The 27,297-nt window shown below is 36.0% G+C and overlaps 1 protein-coding gene across 1 annotated transcript; it reads left to right on the top strand.

Moving 5' to 3' along the window:
• The first annotated feature begins 23,189 nt into the window (after positions 1 to 23,189).
• LOC107027527 lies at positions 23,190 to 23,633 on the top strand. The gene has a single exon (XM_015228674.1). The coding sequence runs from the start codon at positions 23,190 to 23,192 to the stop codon at positions 23,631 to 23,633; it is 444 nt and encodes a 147-aa protein (XP_015084160.1).
• The last annotated feature ends 3,664 nt before the right edge of the window (positions 23,634 to 27,297 follow it).

Genomic DNA, 27,297 nt, shown 5'->3' with positions numbered 1-27,297 from the left:
GTTATAATCTACATGATTTCCTGACATACATAGAAAGAACATATACTTTCACATTTTTTCACATATATATAGATATGCTGCTTATAATTCACATAATTCTACTAAACAAATCATCATAATACTTCAAGTAGTGCCGACAAGGTCATGATAATCATGTCGCATAAAGTAACGTCGACAAGGCAACATCAATTGCAAGTAAAGCGCATAACACCACAACCATAAGTGGACAATACCAATTACACTATAATTAAAGTCTAATTAACATAAAATAAAAGAAATTTAGGACAGCATACCCCACTCCTTCTTACCACTTCATTTCAAGGCTAAATCATCCAATTTGATATCAGAAGGCCCTTACCCATGGTCATAACCAACAATTCAACATAACTATAACAACATGCATGAATACAGGTCAATTTGTTACATATTCATCGATGTAATGCAACCTAGATATCAATTTACTATAATCATTACATCAATCAAAAGCCTATATGAAACTACATTAGAATTCATAAACCTTAAGTCAATATCAATTCAATAACTTTAACCTTCAATAGATCTAAGAATATTAAATACTCAATTGATCAAATTGAAACAGCCTATAAACCAATTAACCATAATCTATACATGAATCAAAAGACCATAATGATCTACACATGAATTCATCAATATCAAAGAGTGATCACATAACCCATATTTTAGTCAAATTGAATGATTTGTGAATGTCAAGGGTTCATGGAGAATTTCATTGGAAAACATCAATTATACATCAATTACATCATATATAAACGTTTGAAAATCATTTATGCAAGAACCCAAGAATTAGAGTAGAAATTGGACTTTTTCATCTTTTTGAATTGTTTGAAAACCATCTTTTAAATTGTCTCTAATGTTATAGGAACCATTAGATAAAGAACTCCCGTACCTTATTACAATAACCCAATGTTAATTGAAGAAGAAACTCCATTGAAGAACCATCTTCAAGCTCCATCTTCACCATGAACTCTAATGGAGGTTTTTGGAGGAACTTTTGGAGGGAATATGTTTTGATTTAGGTGTTAGGGTTATAATGAGAGTTTAATAACTTATATAGTCTTAACATACAACACTCAAAACAACTGTCCAAAGACTTATAGGGGCTTGAGGTAAATTTAAAAGTTTTCCTCTCAAATTAACAGTAAAGTTGGCAGGAAACACATAACACCATCGACACCCACATCGGCGGTAAGTGGTCTCACCCGCGCCCCATTAATGGGGTCTCGTTTGTTGCTACTGCAACTCCTCAACCTGCAGGCCATATGACTCCATCGACGAGACCCATCGACGGGCCGTCGCCTGGTCGACTGGCCGTCGTTTGGGTTAGTCGACTGCTCTTGCCTACCAGTGTTGAGCTCCAACCTCAGGTCCTCCTTTAGGTCCCTTTGTGGGTCCTACATGGACTCGTACCCGGACGTTTCTACCCCAAATATAATTTTATACGAGTTTAGTACCTACCACATGAGTTTCATCCAAAACAAACACGTAAAACTCGATGAAACATACATATACACACAAGGTCGTTTCAAGGCAAACCTTTCGAACGTCATATACGTTCTTGAACGTTTTATCTCAAAACTTCACAAAACTTGACACACTGCCTATATTGTCACACCCGGAGTGTATACCCCACTTGAGACCAGCATCTTCATCCTCACAGGGGACTCAGACAAGCCCTTAGCATTCATCATAACATGTGATCAGTAAAAATTGCAGAAAAATTTAAAAACTTTTATATTCTACTTGAAGTATACTTAGACTTCATATTTATCATTCATAACCATATGATATTCTACGAAATTATCTCACATATATAAAACCATCTAAAGAGTGCAAATCTACACTTAGCCAATACATACTCAATATGTCATATAGGCCTTAATACAAAAGAATTCAAAGAACATAATGGAAATAGCGTATCCTCAAAACTACAAAAAATTTGTGTAACCTAGATTATGGAAGATAGCATACCCAAAAGTTATGACCTACCAAGACTTGGAGAAAGAGTTCCTAGCTTCTTCGAAATGACCTCCTTAAACTTCAATGGTCGGAACCTACAGTTGTAGTAATATAAAGTAATGGGTTAGTACGCCACATGTACTAAGTATGGGTATATGCACATAAAACATAAGGACATGCATGAAAAAGGATCACTTATCGTTTCATTAGAAAACATGCTAAGTCATGTGAAAGTGTTCAATGCCCGTACCATATAACGTTTACAAGTTAAGGATTCCATCAACTTAAAACAAGATCATAAGCAAAGACATATTATCTAAGAGTCATATTAACTTTTCATATTCAAAATTTCATATAACATACATGCAAAACACTTACCAATGATCTCATCCCCAACCCACAAGTGCAATGGTCACGTAAATCCTCATAACCCCACACAACCAAGTAGATAAGATGGGAGACCATAAGTAAAGACTTATTTCATATAACTTGTAACATAAGTAGTCATCACTTCATATAGCAATATAAACCAATAACATGTTCATCATAATAAATCACATCATATAAGAATAACATCATGTATCATAAACATATATCTTTCATGTTGTCATATTACATAAGAACAATCTCGTAGGACTTCCCATAGAGTCAACTTGTGCAATGTCTAGGTAGAGTCCCATACCCCTAGTATACTAAGTAAACTCCTAGGGAACATTCTAGTCTTAACAACATAGACCATGGGAGCTAAAAATGGAATCCGGTGTCATAAAATCCCACAATGAAAGAAGGTGGTCTACCAGTCAAAGTATAACCAAACATGACATAGCTTTCAAGGTGGATCCACTAGCTAATATCCTATGGTGGCAACATAGTTCAAGAACTAGGAGATGTATTAGAGACCCATAGTTTCACATTACATGGCACCCTCAATCTCATGAGAGTCATTGTGCACCTACCTTCAAACTAGGGAAGGGACACCTCTAAAATCAAGTTCATCGATGCTTAGATTAAGTCCCATTTTTTAATAACCTTTAAGTTGTCTTTTATCATAAACTTATCATAGGTAATAAGGTGATTAACTCCTTGTATAAACATGATCATGAGCTCATTAGTATTAGATGAGAATTTCCTTTCATTCTAACCCTTCGTTTGTGAGATTAACATAACCTAGTCGGCTTGTGTAAAGCATACAAGAGAATATCGTAACTTCATTTATTGGGTTCGTTTCATGATCAAATAACATGTTCGTAGCCCAGCATATTCACATAGCAACATTATACATACTTCCCTAACATAGCATCATGACTTATAGGCTAACATAAACTTTGTAGAGTAATCACAACTAGAAGACTTACCTCTTGCTTCCAAGAACCTTATAAAGAACTTACGTTCAACTTAAAACATTCATAACCATAACATAGTGAAATACTCAATAGAATAATCAAGAACAACTTATAAAATCATATACAATATGAAAGCATAATGCACGATAAGGGAAACGGTCATTTAAGAGTTTATTCTAGTCTTAGTTCTAATCCTAATGTTTACACATTATCAAGTAATACTAATAACCCATTCGAAACCAACAATTAGAGAAAGATCATGAAGCACACGACATTAAAACATTATTAATAAAATCTTCAACAATTCTTGTGAAATATACCACGGAAAAAAGTTACTATTCATTGAAAATCAAAAACCTAGGGTTAGGAAGAAAACCCATTTTGTATAGTAAAAACCCTAGTGTTTGAAGTTCTTGAAAACATATCTTGCAAGGACTTCTTGGGGAAAGGAATCCCAAGAGTGAAATACCCATACATTAGATATAAAGAATCCACGAAAATTGGATGAAAAGCTTGTGGTCTTCGTGTTCTTCCTTAAGCTCTTCTTGTTCTTCAATGGAGTTTGTAGAACAAAGTGTTCTTGAGAGAATGAGAGAAATTTCGTTTGATCTGGTTTGGGACGTGTAAAAGTGGTCTAAAACTGACCTAATATATATAGATAGTTGTCCCCAAAAGACCCACCACTTAAATGGGTCGTTTTAATAAGTTAAATTACCAAAAATACGACTTTAACGATTCTAGGAAGTAGCTGCGCGTTGCGGGACCAATTCCCGTCATTTTTAATGAATTTTGAGTTGAGGAAGTGAGGTGCATGTAAGCGTCACTTCGTGAAGTTGGCTATCAAATATTGAGTCATAACACCTCGTGTCTAGCTCGTGTCGCACACCTGTTCCTTCAAACCTTCCTGTTCGCAGGCTGCCAGGCAGCGTGCCCACCCATGTTTGGGTCCCCCCCAAGGACCCTTCGGGTTGTCCTTGGGGTGTTGTTACCATTCGTTTGGAGCCTTTGTACTACATACTACCTATACAAGGTCACTTCACAAGTTTTGAACTCAATGTGACACCTCAAAACATTCACCAAACATAGGGACGTCAACTAGTTCAAATTTGTTAGTTTCAGGAAGCCAAGGTCTCTCTTTGTCGTTTTGGCTCTAACCTTTTCTAGATGAGTTTATTCCATTAATATATGTATAGAAACATCATTCTAAACATTATTTAATAGATTAAGCTATAGTCTAAGTCATGGCATTTCTGGATTGTTACATACATACACTATAATAACTCATTTAAGGACCTTATAACCTCATGAATCACATAGGCGCCATAGTAATCCTCTCGAGGTGTTGTTTTCCTCCTCCCAAACAGTCGTAGGACTCATAAGGGTGATTAAGGATGGATTCCCTGAATACCTGGTAGCGGAAGTACAATTTTTCTGCGGCCCCATGACAACCTCCGTCAAGATGAAGCGATCGATCATCCAGTGGAGATCTTCTTCTCTTAGTTTGGAAAAAATTTGAGCCCATCTTTCTCTAGTCCTTTGTTTCGTCAGATTTTCCGAATCGTTCAAATCTCTGAGAGTGTTCTGATTATCCAGGGTATGCAATTCTTGAGTCCCATGCCCCTTTTTCTAGATGACTCAAAATCCACCATTGAAGGAGCAGGTTTCATCCTTGGAAGTAACGATGTCCCTATTTGCACTTTCCTAGGGCTCGACACATATCAGACAGTATGACCGGAGAAACGGGATAGTATTTTACTTTTACTTGATTATTGAACCCGTTGAACAAAGTATTTGCAAGCATTATCACTCGAGTTTTAATACTCAAGCTAGGGTAGTGTGGGAAGACAATTGTTCCCAATAACGTGATGGAAAATACCAACGATCGGATCTCGTTCAATTCTCAATAGGTAATTTTGAACTCTTGGTTATAATTTGCATAAATGCTCGCGCGTGCTAATTTGACGTAAAGATCCCTGAACGATACACTAGATTCTTGGCACCAGTAAGCGTAATATCTTGCTAACCCAAACAAGTGTGTGGTATTCTCGACAGTAGGTTTGTTAGGTATTAATACATCTTCTTGTTTTCTCACTCTTCTTTCTACCCCTGTACCCATTGTGTCAATGCAGTCCCGAAGTTCCTCGATTGAAGGGGTGATTTCCACAGTTCTGAATTGGAACACCATTTTCTCATTGTCCCAATAAATAGTGACGACTTCGATTAGCTCAGGTCAACCATTCGTGTTGATCAATTCGGTCAACGCAGCAACATACTTGTTGAGGGTTCTTGTGTGATCCCTGTCAAGGTTATTATACCACATTTTTAGTAGAGGGGGTGCTTCTAGGACCATGTCAAATCTTTGAAAGCAATTCATACCCACAAAACAAAACCTAGTTAAGTTTACCCACCCCATAATTGGTTTTCACATGTAAATCATTCAAATATCAAGCAAAATAATATGTGGTGAGGTCGGAGACGTTGGACATTATTTTGGCAGTTTCTAGTAATGGACTTAATACTCCCTGGGTATTAAGACATCTTAGGTTAATGCTTAGATTCGGTTATGTTTTCACTCTATCTTAGGTTGACTAGAATTATTTAAAAAGTGACGGTTACCCGAGTCGGACAGACGATGGGGTGAAGCTAACAAACGGCATTGGATGACCGCAAGCCAACCATTCGTTTGTTCCTTCCAAATGAAGACTTGTCTGTTTCTGAAAGAAGTCGTGGTAAGCCACATAACTTTCTTTTTTCTAATGCAAATATTTGTCGTTTGGCGGAAAAATTCCATTAAAATGCGACAGTTTTTAATAATATATCAAAGAAACCAAGTGAGTAAGTCATTTACACATGGCCAAGTAAGTTAGTTTTACGGTTAAAATCCTCTAATCCCCAGCGAAGTCGTCATTCTTCTTTAAGTTTGAAAAACTATTTTTGTATTTTTTGACTTTTTTTGAGTTGCCACTTAACTTTTGAAGAAAAATCAATAAAACTTGGTTTTTCAAAAAAATTAAACAAAAAAACCTAGTGAAATTTAAAAGGGGGTAGAGGGATTCTTATTTATATTTAGGAAGGTGTTTAAGGCAAGTAAAATATTCGCTAAATCGCTATTATCCAACCTCTAACTTCATTTGTCTAATATGTCTAACTTATGTTTGAGATAAAATTTTATTTCAAGCCTGTTTGGAAAATGAAATATTAACTTTACTATCTAAGTGAATTTTAATTTGCAAAAAAAAATATTTTTAAGTTATTTACTTGATTTGATTAAGTCATTAAAATAAAGCGTCTTGCCGGGATTTGGTATTTTGTAAACCTTAAAACCAACGATAATCAAATCCAGTTTCTGTCCACCTGGACCGGTAGTTGGACCCCTTTCGTTTTGGCGCCTTAGGCCCATTGTACCTGTCCTAAAATTCTAGCAAAATAAATTTGGGCCTTCGTGGCCCTATCTCTTCACTTCTTTAATTTCGACTTCATTTATTTGGAGATCTATTTTAGTCTTAACAAACTTATTTTAAGAAGTCCAATGACACCAGATAACACACAAAGAGAGATTGGCAATTGAAAGAGTGAAAACACAACTGTCGGAGCAAAAGAAGAAAAAAAACGAACTGCAATTTCCGAGACAGTGAATAATCTATCAAGAATTATTTTCATAACAGATTTAAAGAAAATAATGTTAGTATTATTGTAAAATTTGACATGAAATTTGTATGAAGGATTGTGCGTATTAACAAATAAATCATTTGCATGATTAATTTAATAGTGTATCTTATTGTTTAGTTTATGAAAATTCCACGTTATGAAAATAAAAAAATTATATATGTAAGGGGAAGAACATTATATATATATATATATATATATATATATATATATATATATATATATATATGGAATTTATAGATGTTTTTGATATTATGCGATGGTTGTAAGGCAACAAATGGAAATTTAGTTATTTGAAATAATTTAATATCAAACTTATGTGTTGCCCGAAAATGCAAATCGGCTCATTTCAAGTATAAATCACATCAACATCCAGACTATTTATGACAAATGAAACGGAAGCTCGACCAATTTTAAAGAATCAGAAAGAAACAACAAATCTCAAAAGCCAAACCGAAATATACCAAGCAAAACTCCGCTAGCATTCGACCTCATAATCTAAAGAGGAACAACTGAAGAGAACTAGACTAAATAGGAAGAATCAGAATGTATCCAAGATAGGGATTACAACCAACATTAAACAACATACTTAAGAGTCTCATCTTGACCGACACAAAGAGGAATAAACAATTATGGAAGAGAGTAACTTTACCTTTTCGAATGAAGGAATTGGACAGATCACAATCACAAATAGATAATATGCCGACTTAACTTGCTAATGTAAAAAATTTTTTTACTAAGATTGGAATAGCGAGGAGATGAGAAAAAAAAGAAATAAAATCCAGGCAAATAATATTTGTGCAGCAAAATTACTGGAAAAATAAAAAAACAACTAGAGTCAAATTGTTATAATAGGCATGCGAATTTATTGTATATACTAGCCATTTTAATAGATTTGAGGACTTAGCATAGAGAAATAGCCAAAAACAAGATAAACCTAACACCGAATACTTAAACATGGTCTAACAAGAGCAACACAAAAATAATGACATTACATTGTAGAGTCGAAGAAGGAAAGCAAAACAGAAACAAAGATGGTACCGAAGATACAACATGCTATATAACGATGCTTTAAACTGACGCACTCCAATCATAGAATCACATCGCAAGACTAAGAAAGAGAACGATAAAGATAAAGCTTCATGCTAACAGACCACAGATTTTAAAGCTTTAGCTCAATGCTACGCCCGAAGAGACTAAGAAACACAAATCATATGAAAGCAACACCCACTTAGTGTTAACTAATGGCCAGTAACCATTAACTGAAAACTCCAAAGATAAAAAACAAGAGCTTAAAAATGAAAAAAATAGATGAATAGAATATTAGGGGGGATTTTACCTTTCGTGGTGCGGCGAACGGGAACAAATGGGCTTCAAGAAGACAGCGACTTCCGATGATTTTCAAGAAATTTCCACAAAATGGAAAAATGAACGAAGGGCTCAAGCAAAACGTAATTATCTCTATTTCCCCTTCTGAAGTCTTATTCTCCCCTATTGTGCCTAAATATTTTGGTGTTGGTAGTTTCTGTATTTTGTCTTCCAAATTTTAAACTTTGTTCTTCCAACAAAGATAAAAAAAAAATAGAAATGTCTCTCCCCTTCTCAGTGAAGAAGAAAAGGAGTTTATATAGAGGTAAATTAGGGTTGATTTTGGGGAGGGAAAAGCCGATTTAATTCTGGTCCAAATCCCATCAAAAATAAAAATTTAAATTGCTTCCCATAATAGATAACCAAATTCTTTGAAGATTTCGTCCTATCTCATCCTATTCCAGGAGGGGAAAAGGAGAATGAACGCCTCAAATCACTCTCCTCGTTCTTGCTATGCCACGCGTCTCTATCCCATGATGCAAGGACAATTTTGCGTGAACCGCTGCTATTTGCCGAATTCGTATGAGGCTAGAGAGATTTGTCCCTAAAGCTAATCCAAATGGTTGAATGGAGAAGAGACGCGAGAGCGTGAAACCACTACACTCTGGTCCATCGACCTGCCATTGTTTGCCCTTGCTGTTGGGTAGCTGCTATTAACGTTGTCGCGTCATTCCCGCATAAAGAGAAAACAACGCGCATGTAAGTCGCCTTTTCGCTGCTGCGCGTGTTTTGGAAGAGGAAAGATATGAGTCGGGTAATTTGAGTTTGATTGGGAATTGGACTTGTACACTCTGATTTATTCTTTTTCAAAAATTAAAAATGGTTGGGAAATTAAGGGTAGTGGCCCAACATGAATTGGGGTCAACATTTAAAAAAAAATTGAAATAAAGGGCCCTAATCTGATAAGGTCTAGACGATCTGAAAATTTTGCCAAATTGATTTAAATTAATAAAATCTACGACTTAGCCAAATCGAGCTCAATTGGTGAAATCAACTAAAATTTAACGATATTAATTAGTATAATTAACTAAAAAGTTTCTTAGTTTTGACGGAATAAAATAACTTACTAAAATATAAGCTAATAAATAGAGAATATGAGAATTAATTAACTAAGAAAAATAATCAACTAAATAAGTAAAACTAAAATCTTTTTTAAGACGAACTTCGAACATTCATAACATATATAATTATATGCATAATTGTACAAAACCTATATAATTATAAAAAGGATAAAAACTTTAAAATTACTTGCAAAATACTTTGAACTTTATAAAAACTAATTATTTCAAATCGTTTTAGAATTAAGAAACTTATCAATTAATTATTATGGAGGGGGGGTCAAAATTGGGTGTTAACATTATAACGTCTCTTAATATGAATTAATGTGTCTAGATCCTCACATGTCAAACCCCGAGAGCACACCCTAGAAGATACGACACTCTCGGAGTGCGACTTCGGTATAGTTGATCTCTCGGAGGTCTTGTACAAGTCGTTTGACATAATTCATTGCATACATGTATGAATAGTAGTTTGAAATTAACTTTTCACACGAAATAGTTTAAAACATCATTCATATTATAATCGTAGGAAAATACTAAGTTTCAACATATACCAATCTTATACTCAAGAATACTTGGGACGCGTCCCATACAATAGGAATATAGAATTACTCAGTCTATTACAATACTTTGAATAAAAGAAATGCAACGATAGTTTTTTCCCAGAGTCAAGTGAGGACATACTTCAACTTACTAGAAAGAATCCTAGTTTCCAAGATTTGCTTCAAGACGCTTGTCACCTTCCACCTACACCTTTAGATAGAACAAATGTATGGAATTAATACAATGCATGTACTAAGTATGACTGAATGTATAAAACATGAGAAACGGACATTTATGAGAAATATGCTCTTTTTGATTAAAAACATGATATTGAAAGCATAAGCATCATATTTAAGCACCAAACATCACGTTTAGAAAACAATACAAGTCGAAGGCAATTTATAGCAATTTAATGAACCTTACAGTGAACTTCACTGTAACATTCCATAAAACTCATACATTACAATATAGCATCAATAACACCTACAAAACACATGAACATGAGATCCTCATACCAAAGGTGATTCTAAGGCTCACTTGAGGGAGTTATGAAGTGACTTGCCATACAATCCTTTCACACACACCTAAGCGATACTTTTGACTACCTAAGATAAGATCATTGTAACTACACATAATAGTATACATATAATATGATATTTACCTCCGAAAGGTTATTCAAAGACTTACTTAAGTAATTCAAGAAAAGAACAACCACAACCCCTCTCCTAGATTACCTAAAATAACCCTTAAGACTACCTAAGCTTACATCATGCCTACTTTATTAATTTACTTTCCTATCTGGAGTCATTCTTAAGACTACACTAGGTAAGATATGAAATGACCATTCCTATGTCCCCTTCATACCTTAACTCAGCAACCCTTAAAAAATTCTAGGTAGATACTTAGCTATTAACATACTTTCAAACTTGAGTCATTATCTTCACTAGTTCATTAATAGACATTAAACACAAAAGGACATTCATGTAATGGTCTTGGAGAAGACCTAGGGACTTACTCACTAACATCTTTAAAGCCTAATTGTGCAATGTCTAAACAACGTCCCATACCACAACCTAAACTTCATTGAACATCTTAAACACCAATAGGTATACCATATGATGAGAATAGGCAATAACTAACATAGACCATGGTAGCTAAGCATGGAATCCAGAGTCAACCCTACACTGATAAACGGCGTTCTACTTGCAATTGGTAGAAGTAGGACACAACCCATGTAGGCACATGGTTAGGGAATATGAAGGGTTTCTTTCTTATATATTCTCATATTTCAATTAGAGAAACCACCCTAACCATACTCACTCGGTGCTAGCCTTTGTTCTCATAGAGTGTTTAAATAAAGTAGTACAGAAGAGGTTCCATATCTAGTTCACAACCCAATCACATAAACCTTACCAAAGGAATACCCTAGGGTTGACTTAGAATGGTTAAGAGGATAGCTCAATGACATTCCTAAGGATTATTTCATGTCGTTCCAGCCAATCAACTCCACCATTCACAAAAGAAGGATACCGTTACGACTTTCAACTTCAAGGATATCATAACCACCCGTCTAGGTTGAAGGTTCCACATAAAGGACCTTATTAACAATGTTAAAGGTCACATGTCAATCATAGATATAAGACTAAGGAGCTTTAGCATACTAATTCAAGAACTCATATTGAAATTCTACATCTATCATGTAAGGGACACAAGTCTACCAAAACAAGACACATACATACTTCACATATATAATATCATTCTAAAGAACATAGGTATAACCAACATCATATATAAGTCACCCTATTCACTACTAAAATCATAAATCTTAGTATCAGAAATATCATAAAATCTATCAAGAAACAACATATTTCAACATCAAGTAATCCACATAATGACAACAGTATAGTCTACTAGAGAGACACATCATCAACTAGAAGAACTCATGCTTTGACTCCATATAAACACATAAGTCATCATGACATTCATAATATCCACATAATCAAGTATAACATGATAAATCCATAATACTTGATGTAATGCCGACGAGGCCACATCATTCACAATTCATAATGTAATGTCGACAAGGCCACATTAGTCACATGCATAGCACATAAGCACCGCCACAATAAGTGGTCCATACCAAACATCATGATCATATAATACTAGACTCCATATTATCGAGAAAGTTAGTTGAACATACCATTGATCCTGTCCTCACAACCTCAATCCATAGTCAACTCAACCAACACAATACTCAAAGGCCCTTACCAATGGCCATGATCACCAATTCAATCCAATAATTAAAATATACAATGAATCAAAGATAATTCAACATGAATATATGAATTTAGGGCACCCAACTAACAACTCTAGTGTGATTCATTCATAATTCAATAGCCCTAATCAAATTACACAATAATGCAATAGCATTAAGGCATAATCAAATCACCCATATAGTAGTTAAATCTAGGGTTGCATGAATTACATGGGTTCATAGATTTATTAGGTTGAAATAATCTAATTAAAAAGAATTAAATCAATATAAAATGATTCAATATATTATATGCAAGAACCAATGGATAGATTTCAAATTGGACAGTTTCATCTTTGAAAGACTTTAGAAAACAATTTTGAAGTTTGGCACCTTGAATAAAAGAGACTCAAGGATGAAGGTCATACCGTAACTCATGTTAGACCAATAATTTGATGAATAATTGATGAAGAATCACCATGGAAATCTTCAATCCAAGCTCTATCTTGAGTTTTGGCTCCAATGGAATTCTAGAGAATTTCTTAGAGAACATGGGTTTTTATTTAGAAAAATGAATTTATCTAAGTGTTTTAGATATTAAACGATTTATAATACCCAAAATAACCTTAGAAAACCACCCTTTTATTTATTTGGACGTGAGGTGAATTTACCGATTCACCCCTACACTAAATAGTGACTAGAGAACAATTGAAGGCCACCATCGACCGTTTCCCATCGATAGGGTGTAGGTCCCTTGACAGGCCGTCCTTTCTGACCGTTAATGGGATCAGAGACTTTACTTTGGGATCTTAAGATCCATATTCTAAGTTCTGACCCACGCCTCCCACCTACGCGGCATGACTCCACCTACGGGGCGTAGGATGCCCGTCGTAGGAGAGACTGATTTTGGCTGTTTTGGATCAAATGATGGGTCCTTCCTCAAGGATCCTTGGTTGATCCTTGGAGAATTTTTCCCTTACATTTCAAACTCAAATATGTTCGTATACGATAATAGGACCTCTCACATCAATTTCATCCAAAATGAACGTAAAACTCAACGAAACACACTAAGACACACAAGGTCGTTTCAAGGAAAAACTTTCAAACGTCATGGACTTTCATGGACGTTTGACCTCCAAAATTCATCAAAATTTTAACCACTGCCTCCTAACCTCATTACAACCCATTTTAGGACTCAAAACATCATGACACAAATGTTAGGCTCTAGTTAGACCTAAGTTATTTTTGGGGTTTTACATCACTTGTGCCTAAAAAGATTAATAATATGCTAATTAAGTATTTTACAGTACATATACTTTATTTGAAGTTATTTGGAAGTCAAATGTTCAAGAACGTCTGAGATGTTCAAAAGTTAGCCTTGAGACGTGCTAGTGTGTTGTAGTTTACCTTGGTATGTTTTACAAGTTTTTTGCTGTTCAAATTGATAGGAAAGGTCCTTAACATGTTAAATATCGTAATTTGGCTTTAAATGTCAGGGCACGGAAGGACCACCCAAGGAGTCATTAAGGAGGACCCAAATACTAATTACACACTGCCTTGGTAGTGTCAATCGACGACCGTGCATCTACGCCTCCTACCCCAGTCTACGCCCCATCAATAATGGGACATTGATCTAAACTTAGCTTTGGGAACATAAGACCGAAAAATGAAGTCTCGGTCACCATCTATGGACGTTCAGTACGGCACCGTTGTTCAAATGCCGGTTCATCAGTCTGTACATAGATAGGAGCCAGCAATTCTATTGTAGCGTACTGTCCACTTAAAGGGTGAATGGAAATTAACCCCATCCTTAATAGACCATAGTAAGTTATTTTTATCTATTTTAGGGAATATTAAGTTATTTAAAAAGATCAAAACCCATATTCAAATTCATTCTTCAAATTTCACCCATCCCCTCAAAATAAAACCTCTCTCGAAACTCCAATTGTAGATGAAGCTCAAGAACGACTTGTTTGATGGATTATGACGGTTTCTTCATCAGGTTTTCTAGTATTTTTCATCTAATGAGGTATGGTGATATTTCATTCATAGTTATCCAATTATATAAGGAGTTCCTTCCAATAATTTCAAAGAGATTTTATGATCAATTGTCCATCTTTCAATATAGCCATTGGTTCATTCTCAAAATGACTTCAAAAGCATAATTATGATGAATCAATTATTAGCTACTATTTATAATGTTGATTCCATTCCAATATCATGATGAACCCATGTCCCCCCAATTTCTCAATTTAGACTATAATGTGGGTAATATGATCTTTATCCGATGATGATTGAATTATGAATTTCGTTTATGTTATTGTACCTTTAGCTACTATTTTCTCTATGAATTGTTGATGAATTATAAAAATTTATCAATGATGATCAAGGTTTTTTAGAATTTTTAACATTTCCGTATTCCTCTACTTTTCTATAGAATTGATAGTTGAATTGGCCTTGAATGATATTGTGTGGTATGGTCTGATTATGGTGGCATTGTTTACTTTCTTGTAAATCTATGTATGTGTTTATTATGGACTTGAAGTCAAGTTTATCATTATGAAGTGTGGTAAACTAGTGTAGGTAAGGGTATGGGCCTTTTACTATACATTGCACATGTCTACCTTGATATAATAACTCCTAGTGTGATTACTCCATGTATATGAATATGAATGCATGATTATGCTGTGAACATGAAAGTATATGCTATGATGTTAGGTGTGTGATATGATGAAGTATGCATATGTGTAGTATCTAAATATAGTAGGTGAAAGGTTTTCTCATATATGAACATGTCATACACATAGATGAATGCATTAATGAAGTATGTTTGATAATCTAGTAAAGAAGGGTCTTTTGAAAGGTTTTCTCAATTGTTCTCTAAACTACACTATGCTTGAATATTCTATGTCCATGTGGAAGGTTTTCTCACATGATTTAGGTTGATGAAAGGAAAATTCTTATCTTTAACCTATGAGGTTAGAAAATGGGGGTTAATACTCCTAAATCCTATTTTATGAAAATAATATTAATAAAGGCTTTTTAATAAAGTATCTTAGCTTAGCACCGAGTGAACTTGAAAAATGAGAGGTTACCCTTCCTAATGAGGAAGGCTTGTTCACCATTGGTTTCTCATAAGGCGTTGACTTCTCTCGGAGGAAGAACCTATAATTCAACATGAGGTGTTGACTTCCCTTCGAGGGAGATTCACCCATGGTTTCTCATGAGGTAGAAATTGTAATGCCTAAAGGCATAAAGAGAGTTTCAACATACTTCAACTAGTTCTTTATTTATGTTGCCCTCACAGTACCTAGAAAGTGGATCCACCTAATATGATAGCATGATGTTAATGTTCTACCTTGGCAAGTCGAGCACCTCATTTCTGTGTGGTGTTCCATGTCACCTTATTCCATGTTTAGCTCACATGGTATTAATGTCGCTTAAGGATAGAATTTCTATAAAGTAAAGTGGACAATGAAAGTAATGTAATTAACCCCAACTAGGATAACCAAGGAAAGTTTCTTAGTGTAGGTGGGGTTATGGGACTTCAAATCTACATTACACTACTAGACTTAGATTGAGATTATGAGTAAGTTCTTATGGTGCCTTCATGAAATGAAGTCCAAGTATGTATATGTTGACTATTTTCTTACTATGATGATGTAGAAGTCTTGTCTTGTATAATGTCTTGAAATGAATTTTATTATTTTGTTCATGAAGTATGTTTTTCATGATATGTGGTGCTTATGTGAAAGTATGGGTTTAAGTTAATAAAGGTTATATGAATGTTCACCTTGGTGACCTTAAGGTGATGCTTGAGTGTGGGTAGTGGAATGGGACACTATTCATGCATTGCACTAAGTATTACAAGAGGGTTACTTGTGTCACATCCCGAGACCACCCTCTAGAAGATATGGAACTATCGGAGACAAACCGACGTACTTGACCTCTCGGAGTTCTTGTACAAGCCCTTCTGTATCCTTCATGGCATATAAACAGAAGAAAAGTAGTCCGGAATTAAAAATTTTCAAAAACATTTGCGTAGTCTTTAAAATCTCTTTAATATAAAACTCATAGGAAATACTAAGAGTATTTTGGGACACGAACCATACAATAGAAATATAGTACTACTAAGTCTATTACAATAATTCAATAAGTGAAATAAAAGACATCTATGTTCTCGAGTCAAATGAGGACATACCTCAACTTGCTCAAACAATCCTATAATCCAAGCTTAGCTCCAAAAACAACCTTCACCGATGAATCACTTAAGAGATACATAAAATCATGGAATTAGTACAAGCACATGTTCTAAGTATGGTATAATGCATAAAAATCATGAATCCGAACATTTAATAGAAATATGCATCTTTTGAGTTAAATATCATAACATAACCATAAGAACAACATTTAACACCTTAGAAATACATAAGATAACACATATCAATTTATTACATTTTTGGAAAACTTTATATTAAACTCATGACACTGTTACAGTGAAGTTCCTTCATTGTACAGTGAAGTTCCTTAATTCCACCTTGGACACTTTATAGCATGCAATTTCCTCACTAAAAGCTTTCCTAAGACTCACTTAAGTAACGCAAAGATACACCTCTCATACACCCTCTCTAGGAACACCTAAATGATCGTTAATACCACCTTTAATGAGATATAGAAACTTACAACACAAACATATATGAACATGAAATTCTCCTACCAATGGTGATTCTAAGGTTCATTGAGTAAGTTGTGAAGTGACCGCTTATACAATCCCTTTCGCACACACTTAAGAGATTCTTTAGAGTACTTAAGATAAGATCATTCTCACTTAACAGCATATCATTCAAATAATATAACATTCACCTCACAAAGGTTACCAAAAGACTTACTCAAGTAAATCAAGAAGAGAATGTCCATGCTTGACCTATTAAAGATTACATAATTAATCCATAAGGCTACCTAAGTTTGGATCATGCCTACATAATCAACCAACATCCCTAACAATAGTAATTTTAAGACTTATCTAGGTCAGATATGAAGTGACCATTCTTATGCCCTCTTCACTCCTTAACTACACAACCTCTAATTATTCTAGATAAGTACTTACTCATTTAACATTCTTTCTTAACATAAGTCATTACATTCAATAGTTCATTTAAGACTCATTCATCACATAAAGGACATTCAAGTAATGGTCTTGAAGAAGGACTAGGGACTCTCACTAACATCTTCAAAGACTATTGTGCAATGCCTAGATAGCGTCTCATACCACCACGTAAAATTCATAGAATTTCCCCAATATTTGTAGGTATCCCATATGATAAGAATAGGAAATAACCGACATAGACCATGATAAAAAAGCCTGGAATCCAAACCTTTAACCTACTCCGATAGAGGGTATTCTACTTGCCAATGGTAAAACTTGGACACATCCCATGTAGTCACATGGTTAAGAAATATGAAGGGTTTAGTTTGCACTCTAGCCTCATCCTTAACTCGACCTACTTCCCTTACCATACACACTCGGTTCTAGCCTTTGTTCTCATTGAGTAATTTACAGTAAAGGTTCATATAAAGGGTTTCATATATTGTTCATAACCCAATCACATTTAACGTAAAAAAGAGGTACCCCATGTCACGACCCGCAAGTACCCCCTAGAAGTTAGGGATAACCCTTGGATAGGGTAAATAAATGATTTCCTAATCTAAAGTGACTTAAGGATTTTTTAGCTAAAGTGTGAAGAGGGAATAAGGGATTATCTCTTAATGTCTTATCTTTGGAAGTCTTGAGGATGAATCTAGTTAGGGAACTTGGATGATTTTGTGGACATGATCTAAGCCTTAGGTAGTCCTATGGACTATTCAGGTAATCTCAAAGAGGTCACTATGGACATTATCTTCTTGATTTACTTAAGTGGGTCTTTTGATACCCTTTGGAAAGAGAATGTCATATCACCTATGTGTTGATGTATTGTGTGAGCATAATTCAGTCATAGGGAGTCTATAGGATCTCTTAATTGTTTGTTTAATGGATTGTATGGGTGGTCGCTTCACAACTCACTTAAGTGAGACTTAGAGTTCACCTTTAATAGAACAATCTTACCTTGATGTTTATGATTGCTTTGCAAGTATGTATGTGACTCATTATAGGTAATTTTAAGGGTCGTTTAGGCACATCTAGAGAGAGGTATGGGCGGTCACTCTTTGTGTGACTTAAGTGAATCTTCAGATGACTTTAAGTGAGGGAATTACATGCTAGAAGTATCTTATATCTTTCTAAATTAATTAATTATGTTATAATGATTGAAATATGATTTTTAAATGAAACGATACATATTTCCAATAATGTCCATTTTCATGATTTTTATGCATAAAGTCATACTTAGTACATGTGGTTGTACTAAATCCATGCTTTTATCTATCTATATAGTACTTGGTAGGTGAGGAGCTTTGAGAAGTGAAGACTTGGAATTAGAAGATCGTTCAAGAGACTTTGAAGTATGTCCTCACTTGATTTGAGGGCATATATGTCTTTTATGTTTTCATTCAGAGCATAGTAATAGACTAAGTATTTTTATATTTGTAATATGAAGTATGGGCCGTGTCCATAGTATTCTTGTGTTTTATGATGATGGGATTGAGGCTTAGTATTTCCTATTACTTTTTTATGAAAGAGATATTGAAGACTATATTACGTTTTGTGAAAAGTTTTAATTTTGCACTACTTTTCGCTATCTATATGCAATGAATGATGTAAAAGAGGCTTGTCTAAGAACTCCTAGAGTTCGACGACGCCGGTTACAATCCAAGATTGTACCCTAATTTCTAGGGTATGGTTTTGGGATCTGAAACAAGAGGAGTCAATATCAACATGATTGAGACAGATGATGATTGGTGTGTGACTATGGTGATAACTCCGATTGTCATGATGAGTTACAAAAGGTTGTGGCCTTGCTGTGCGTTAAGAGAAAAAAGAGTTCATGATCCTGACATCCAGAAAGGTTGTTGCCTTGGTGCCATTAGAAAGAATTGCTATGTAGAAGTTTTTGATTGAAACCGCTGCTTCTCAGGGTATGACCCGATTTGGGTGGTGTTATACTCCCGAAGAGTTGGCTGGAGACGGATCAAGGAAAGAGTAAAATAAGCGAAGGCGAAGCAGAAGAATTCTGGAGAAAGATGCAGCCAAAGGACTAGTCGATTGTTAAGCATTTGGAGAAAACCCCAGCTCAGATTTCTGTGTGAGCCCTGTTGATGAGCTCCCAGCTGCATAGGCAAGCCTTGATGAAGGCTCTAGATGACACATATGTGCCTGTGGGCACAAGCAGCGATAATGTAGAGGCTATGATCAATAAAATTATCCGAGGGCATCAGATTAACTTCTATGACAAAGAGTTTCCCTTTAAAGGGAGGTCGCACAATAAGGCATTGCATATCACCGTCATATGTCGTGAAAGGGTCATAAACCGTGTCCTGGTGAATGATGGGTCTGGTTTCAACATCTGGCCACTGTCGACTCTTAGGCAGTAAAGGTTTGACTTAGGGAAGCTAGAACAAAATCAAGTCAATGTAAGAGCCTTCGATGGAGTACAAAAAGACACATTGGGGGCGGTGAATTTGTTCATCCAAATGGGTTCGGCAGAGTTTAGTGCAAAGTTTTAGGTCTTGGACATTGACAGCAGTTATAATCTTCTTCTGGGAAGGCCTTGCATCCACATGGTTGGGGCTGTGCCTTTTATTCTTCGCCAGATGATGAAGATCATTTGGAAGGACCAAGAATTAGTTATTCACGGCGAAGGGGGTCACTCCAGCACGCAGGCTTCAATTATTGATGAAGTCTCGCGAGGCACTAATTTCTACACACTGTTGAGGATTTGGCCCCACAGCCTCCCATGCCTTCTGTTTACAAGATGATCACCAATGTGATGCTGCAGAATGGATTCGAGAAAGTTTTTGGACTGGGAAGGAATTCCCAAGGAATTATTGAGGCTATTCAAGTTCCCATCAAAGGATCAAAATATGGTTTGGGGTACGTCCCCACATATGATGAGGTAAAGATGAAGAAGAGTGGTAGTAAAGCATTGGCTAGGCCAATCCCTCACTTGTACCATTCATTTCATGTCTGTGAGTATGCCGATCGTTATGGCCTTGGGGAAGGTATTTGGGGCCTTTTTGAAGAGATCGATGTTGTCATAGAAGATAAGGTCAAGTTACCTGGTATCCGCAATGTTGAGCCTGGAGAACAACTGCAGATTTGGAATTTTACACCAATCATGATTCCCCGATCATCATGGTAGAAGGACATTGTCTATGCATATTTTGAAATTGGTGGTTGTCCGAAAGTGGTCCGAGACACACCATTTTGCTTTTCTTTAAATTGTTTGAATTTCCAAAATTTCCCCATGATGTTTAAAAAGCCAACATGGACTTTGCTATGACCAAAGTTTGCATTGTTTCCCATTTTGAATAAAACCGCTTTTATTGACAACATACCTATTTTGTTATTTGCTACAACTTCTTTTCATAACTTTGCCTTTTTATGGTTTCAGTAGCATTTGATTTTAAACCTTCCAATGTAATGTTGTGTCACGAGCTGAATGAACAAAATGAGGCAGGTGGCAACGAGGGTGAAGGGTACGAAGAAGAAAATTAGGTACCAAAATATGTTGTTGAGGAATTCCGGCGATTCAACAATCAGCATAAGCCAAACTTAGAAGAAACTGAAACTGTGAATCTGGGAGACCAAAAGTGTGTCCAAGAGGTCAAAATCAGCGTCCACTTGAATGAAGCTCAAAGTAATGATCTTATTCATCTGCTTACCGAATACATTGATGTGTTCGTTTGGGAGGTCAGCGACATGCTAGGGCTGAGTACCAATCTGGTGTCTCACAAATTGCCAATAAATCCGGGGTTCAGTCGAGCGAAATAAAAGTCTCGAAAGTTCAAGCCTAAGTTAAGTTTAAAGATTAAAAAAGAGATCACCAACAGATCAAGTCTCGATTGGTTGAAGTGATGCAATACCCAACATGGTTGGCCAATGTTGTTCCGGTCGCCAAAAAAGATGGAAAGATGAAAATATGCATCGATTACCGAGATCTCAAAAAATCCATCCCAAAGAATAAAATGTATTCATTTGTGGATTGTTACGCAGGCTATCATCAGATCCTGATAGATGAAGAAGGTGCAAAAAAAATAGTTTTTACTACGCCTTGGGGTGTATATCATTACAGAGTGATGCCATTTGTCCTTAAAAATGTTGGCGCTACTTATATGAGGTCTATGACGACCATATTTCATGACATGATTCATAAGGATATCGAGGTGTATGTAGATGACATATAATCAAGTCCGGCAAGAGTTCGTACCGCTTCACGCATTTAAAGAAGTTCGTTGATCGTCTGCGCCATTATAACCTAAAATTAAATAACGCTAAATGTGCTTTTGGGGTGCCATCGTAAAAGTTGTTAGGATTTATAGTAAATAGAAGAGGTATTAAGCTCGTTTATTCCAATATTAAGGCATTTAAAGAGTTACCTCCTCCGAATACTAAGAAGGAGGCGATGGGTTTCTTAGGGAGGTTGAACTACATTAGATAATTCATAGCTCAATCAAATATTGGGTGTGAGCCTATCCTTAGTCTGTTGAAGAAAGACGCTTTGAAAAAGATGACTGAAGAGTGTCAAACTTCTTTTGATGCTATCAAGAACTATTTGTCCAATCCAATGTTATTGGTTCCTCAGCGAGAATGGAGTCCATTGTTGCTTTATTTGTCCATCTCAGGTAACGCATTTGGAAGCGTTCTTAGGTAGCATGACGAAAAAGGGAAGAAGGAGCAAGTCATTTATTATATAAGCAAGAAGTTTACGCCATATGAGTCTCGTCATACTCTTTTGGAGAGAACGTGTTGTGATCTGACTTGAATTAGTCAGAAGTTGAGAAATTATTTATCTTCTTATACAACATATTTTATTTCCATGATGTACCCATTGAAGTACATTTTCCAGCAAGCGATGGCGATTGGAAAGTTGGCCAAATGGAAGATGCTTTTGAGTGAATTTTATATTCTGTATGTGACTCAGAAGGCGATAAAAGCACTGGCCTTGACTGATCATCTCGTAGAAAATCCCATCGACGAAGATTATGAACCCCTTAAAATTTACTTTCATGATGATGAAGTATCGTTTGTGGGTGACGATACTTCTGAAATATATCCTGGCTTGAGATTAATCTTTGAGGGAGCGGGAAATCACCAAGTAAAAGGTATTAGAGCGCTCTTAGTGTCAGAATCAGGTCAGCACTATGCTATTGCAGCTAAGCTCCAGTTTAATTGCATGAATAATATGGCTGAATATGAAGCTTGTATCCTTGTTTTTGAAATGGCCATTGACATGTCCATGAGCTTTTGGTTATTGGAGATTCAAATTTATCAATTCATCAGGTTCAAGAAGAATGGGTTGTGAAGAACTCGAAGATCACGCTATATGTGCAATATATACAGAAGATGTGCAGAAGATTCCGTAAAATTGAGTTCAGACATACTCCCTGAACACAAAATGAGTTGGTTGATGCTCTTGCAACCATTGCCTCAATGATTAAGCATTCTGATACTGTTATATTGATCCTCTGGATATAGATCTGAAAGAACATCCGGTTCATTGTTCCCATGTTGAAGCAGAACCAGACAGTTTGCCATGGTATTTTCATATAAAGAAGTATTTAGAGACCGGGAGCTATCCCAAGGTTGCAACAATCAACAAGAAGAAGTCGATACATCGTTTGGCCCTTAGTTTCTTTCTAAGTGGAGAAGTCCTTTATAGGAGTACTCCAGATTTGGTTCATCTCAGACGTATCGATGCGGTTGAAGCTACGAAGCTTACCAAACAGATACATGCTAGCATTTTTAGTATGCACATGAATTGACTCGCTTTGGCAAGGAAGATCCTTCGAGCCGGTTATTTCTCGACGACTATGGAGCATGATTATTGCAGGTTTGTGGAGAAATGTCATACATGTCAAGTGCACAGTGATTTGATGAGAGTGCCGCCTCACGAACTTAATGCTATGAGTTCACCTTCACCATTTGTATCTAAGGGAATGGATGTCATCGGTCCAATAGAGCCAGTCGCCTCTAACAGGCAAAGATTTATTTTGGTTGCCATTGACTACTTTACCAAGTGGGTGGAAGCAGCTTCATACAAGTTGGTAACCAAGAAAGTTATAGCTAATTTTGTTCGTAACAATCTCATATGCAGATTCGAAGTACCAGAACCCATCATTACTGATAATGTTTCAAATATCAACAGTCATTTGATTAGAGATACATGTGAGCAATTTAAGATCACTCACGGAACTTCAACCGCTTATCGTCCCCAAATGAATGAAGATGTAGATGATGCCAATAAGAACATCTAGAAGATTTTGAGGAAAATGATTGACAATTATCGAGGTTGGCACGAGATGTTGTTGTATGCTTTATTGGGACACTGAACGACTATCAAAACATCGATTGGAGCCACTCCATATTTTCTAGTATATGAAAGAGAAGTAGTCATACCTGCTGAAGTTGAGATACCATTCTTGAGAATAATCCAAGAAGCTAAGTTGAGTAATGTTTAATGGGTCAGCGAGCGGATTGATCAGTTAAACTTCATTGATAAAAAAAATGGTTGTTCTTTGTCACGGTCAACCGTATCGACAGATAATGATTTGATCTTTTCACAAGAGAGTAAGATCCAGAATATTCAAAATCTGCCAGTTGGTACTCAAGAGTATTTTCCCCCATCAAGCTGAGTACAAAGGAAAATTTTCACCGAACAGGCAAGGGCCTTACAGGGTTTGCAAAGTACTACCTAGAGGTGCTTTGGTCTTGTCAGAGATGGATGGAACCGCATGACCGAAACAGATCAACTCAGATGCATTCAGGAGATACTATCTGTGAAGCTTTAATTTGTATTTCTATCGTTTTCCTATAGTCGATCAATTTTCTTTATTAAAAACTTATCCCCTTTGTGATGAACTATGTCTGACAAGAATTCCCAAGAATGAGATACGTAGGCGGCCTATGTCTGCCTTTGTCACCCCCATTCATCCCTTTAATATTTCTATGTATTTGAATGACGTTCGACCTGAAGTCTCAAGAATGAGATACGTAGGTGGCCTATGTTGGCCTAGGTCAGTCTTCTTTGAAATTTCTTATTATTGTTGACCTTTGAGTGGGAACTATGTTGACTCATTCCTACTTCAACGGGATACGTAGGCGCCACAAGGGTTAAATCATATTTCCCGTCAGATTTCTATTCCTCATACGATAGAAACTGAGAAAGAACTTTTGAGAGGGACTCAAAAATTCTCAAGAGAAGATTTTTCCTTAACAAGTCGAAATTGTAGTTACTTTGGGATCTCCAATTAGGACAGAATTTTCAAATGTAACTCAAAATTCCATGATTTACTCACTGAAAGTTAAAGATAAGCCATGAAAGTTAACTGGGACACTAATTTTAAGGATGACCTCAAAATTTCAACATGGGTTTATCAACAGTCTAGAGTGACTATGAATACTCCCCGGCAAATAATCAGACAAACCTCAAAGCATCAGACTCAAAGAAGTTCTCTAATCCTGATGCGACATGATAATTGGCAGTAACCTTTTTTCAAAATACTACTTTTTGAAAAAATTGTTTTTCTTAAAATTTACCCTTTATGTTTCATTTGTTTTTTCATAGAATGTTTGTCTTATCTATCAAGACACGGGAGACCAGAAAATTAACCAAAGATAGCAGGATAAGGAGAAAACAACTAAGAAATCAACACAGATCAGTTTGTTTTTAAAACTAATGATTTTTCTCTGATCGATAAATATGGATAAGTCAAAGGGTGAAGATCTCTCCCAGAATTCACAATTTTCGATGGATGCAGAAAATATATTATATTGCTTGTATCGAAGACGTGGGAATGAGAAGATCATTGTTTCATTCAATTCACAACAACATGATGTCTATAATAAAGATATAACTGTGCTAAAAGATGAATAAAATAAAATCTCGAGAAAGAGATGTTGCAGCTTTTCATCAAGGACATCATCTGCATCATATTATCAGACGTGATAGTATTACTACAACGGGTCATTTCGCCATACCGTCAAGTGAGCTGATAACATTAACCAGAAGATCACTACGTCGTTCAAGAAGAAAATCATGCACCATGATTCGATATTCATGCATCGCAGAAAATCATGCTTCGCGAGTTGATATTCATGCATCGCTAAGAATTGTGCACCGCGAGTAGGTATTCATGCCTCAGAGAAAAAATACCATTCACCGCAAGAAGATATTCATGCATCGCGGAAAATCATGCATTGCGAGTTAATATTCATGCATCACGGAAAATCATTTAGCATGAGTTAATATTCATGAATCGGGGAAAATCATGCATTGCGAGTTGATATTTATGCATCGTAAATGGTTGGGCATCGCGAGAAGATAGTCATGCCTCGTAGAAAAATATAACGCAGCACAAGAAGATATTCATGCATTACGGAAAATCATGAATTGCGAGTTAATATTCATGCATCGCGAATGATCATGCATCGCGAGTTGATATTCATGCATCGCTTAGAATTGTTCATCGTGGGAAGATATTCATGCCTCAAAGAATATATCATGCACCGCAAGAAGATATTCATGCATCACGAAATATTATGCATCGCGAGTTCATATTCATGCATTGCTGAAAAGTCATGCATTGCGGAGAAGAAGTCATGCATTGCGGAGAAAAAGTCACGTATTACAAGAAAAAATCATGCATTGCGAAAAATCATGCATCGCGAGTTAATATTCATGCATCGCCAAAAAGTCATGCATTGCGGAGAAAAAATCATGCATTGCGGAGAAGAAGTCACGCATTACAAGAGAAATTCATGCATCGGGGAAAAGTCATGCATGGCGGAAGAGAAATCATGCACAACAATAGAAGGAACTCATGCGTTCCTGGGGAGTATTTTCCCATTATCAACTGCTTCCTTTTATTTTGACAAGAGTAAACACCAAAAGAATCATCGAAGACAACATCAAGAAAAATATCAACACTGTACTAGCTTTCATTTATTTTGACATCAAATGAAGAGTACATTAAAGATCATATAGAAAACTAAGACATAAGCTTTATTTGCTTTACGTCAAACCGATCGAGTTGACGTCAAATGTTAAAGGAGAGCAACTAAGTATCAACACGGTGTGGACGACATAAAAAAGGATGCAACACAACGTGGAACTTTTTCTTAGCAGCGAACTGGGACATAGTCTAAAGAGAAGTGTCAAACTCTTAGGACGCGAGCAGAGGAACGACTTCCACCACAATCAAACCACACCCCTATCAGAAGGCATGTGGGTTTTTCTTTACATTTGTTTGTTTTAGTTTTGCATCCGGAAATTTTTGTATCTACAAGAAGCAAGGTTCCAATCCGAGTGGCAATGCAACAAGAGCTTTGAAAATTATGTCCGTGTAAGATCTTAATTATAGGTGTGAAGCGCGCCACATTCATGACTAAGAGGTTACAAGCCTTTTTTTTACACTCGACTTGATTTCACTTATCCAGAAACAAAGGTTATCTAGCATACTAGATTTCCTATTCAATCGATCGAGTTGAACTACACGCAGCCTAATTCCTTGAGTTTAAGTATATGTTGGCGGACTCAATGTTGAAAACTTGGCTATATTCCGATGTTCTCTCTTAAAATCTTATTCTCGAGCGTTCTGGTCCCCTCATAATTCGGTACCAGAGTGACTTTCAAACTCTTTCAAAACCGTGCATTAAATCAAACTTATCGAACTACAAGTGGCCCGAATTCTCATACAGCCTGAGAAATGTAGGAAACCCATTTTCGAGGTTCGGCCATAATTCTCAAAGATAAATAATAATAATAATAATAATAATAATAATAATAATAATAATAATAATAATAATAATAATAATAATAACGGAACAGTTCAAGACTTACCATCTTGTTCATAGTTTAGGTCGAAATAGTACAGTTTAAGGATGGAAAAGTCTTGGCTCTGCCGGAGTTCCTGTTTAGGC

This window comes from Solanum pennellii, chromosome 8 (assembly GCF_001406875.1).
Source record: "Solanum pennellii chromosome 8, SPENNV200".
In the NCBI taxonomy this organism is placed as follows: Eukaryota; Viridiplantae; Streptophyta; class Magnoliopsida; order Solanales; family Solanaceae; genus Solanum; species Solanum pennellii.
Note: the sequence above shows the minus strand (reverse complement) of the source record. Positions and strands in the feature narration are given on the sequence as shown.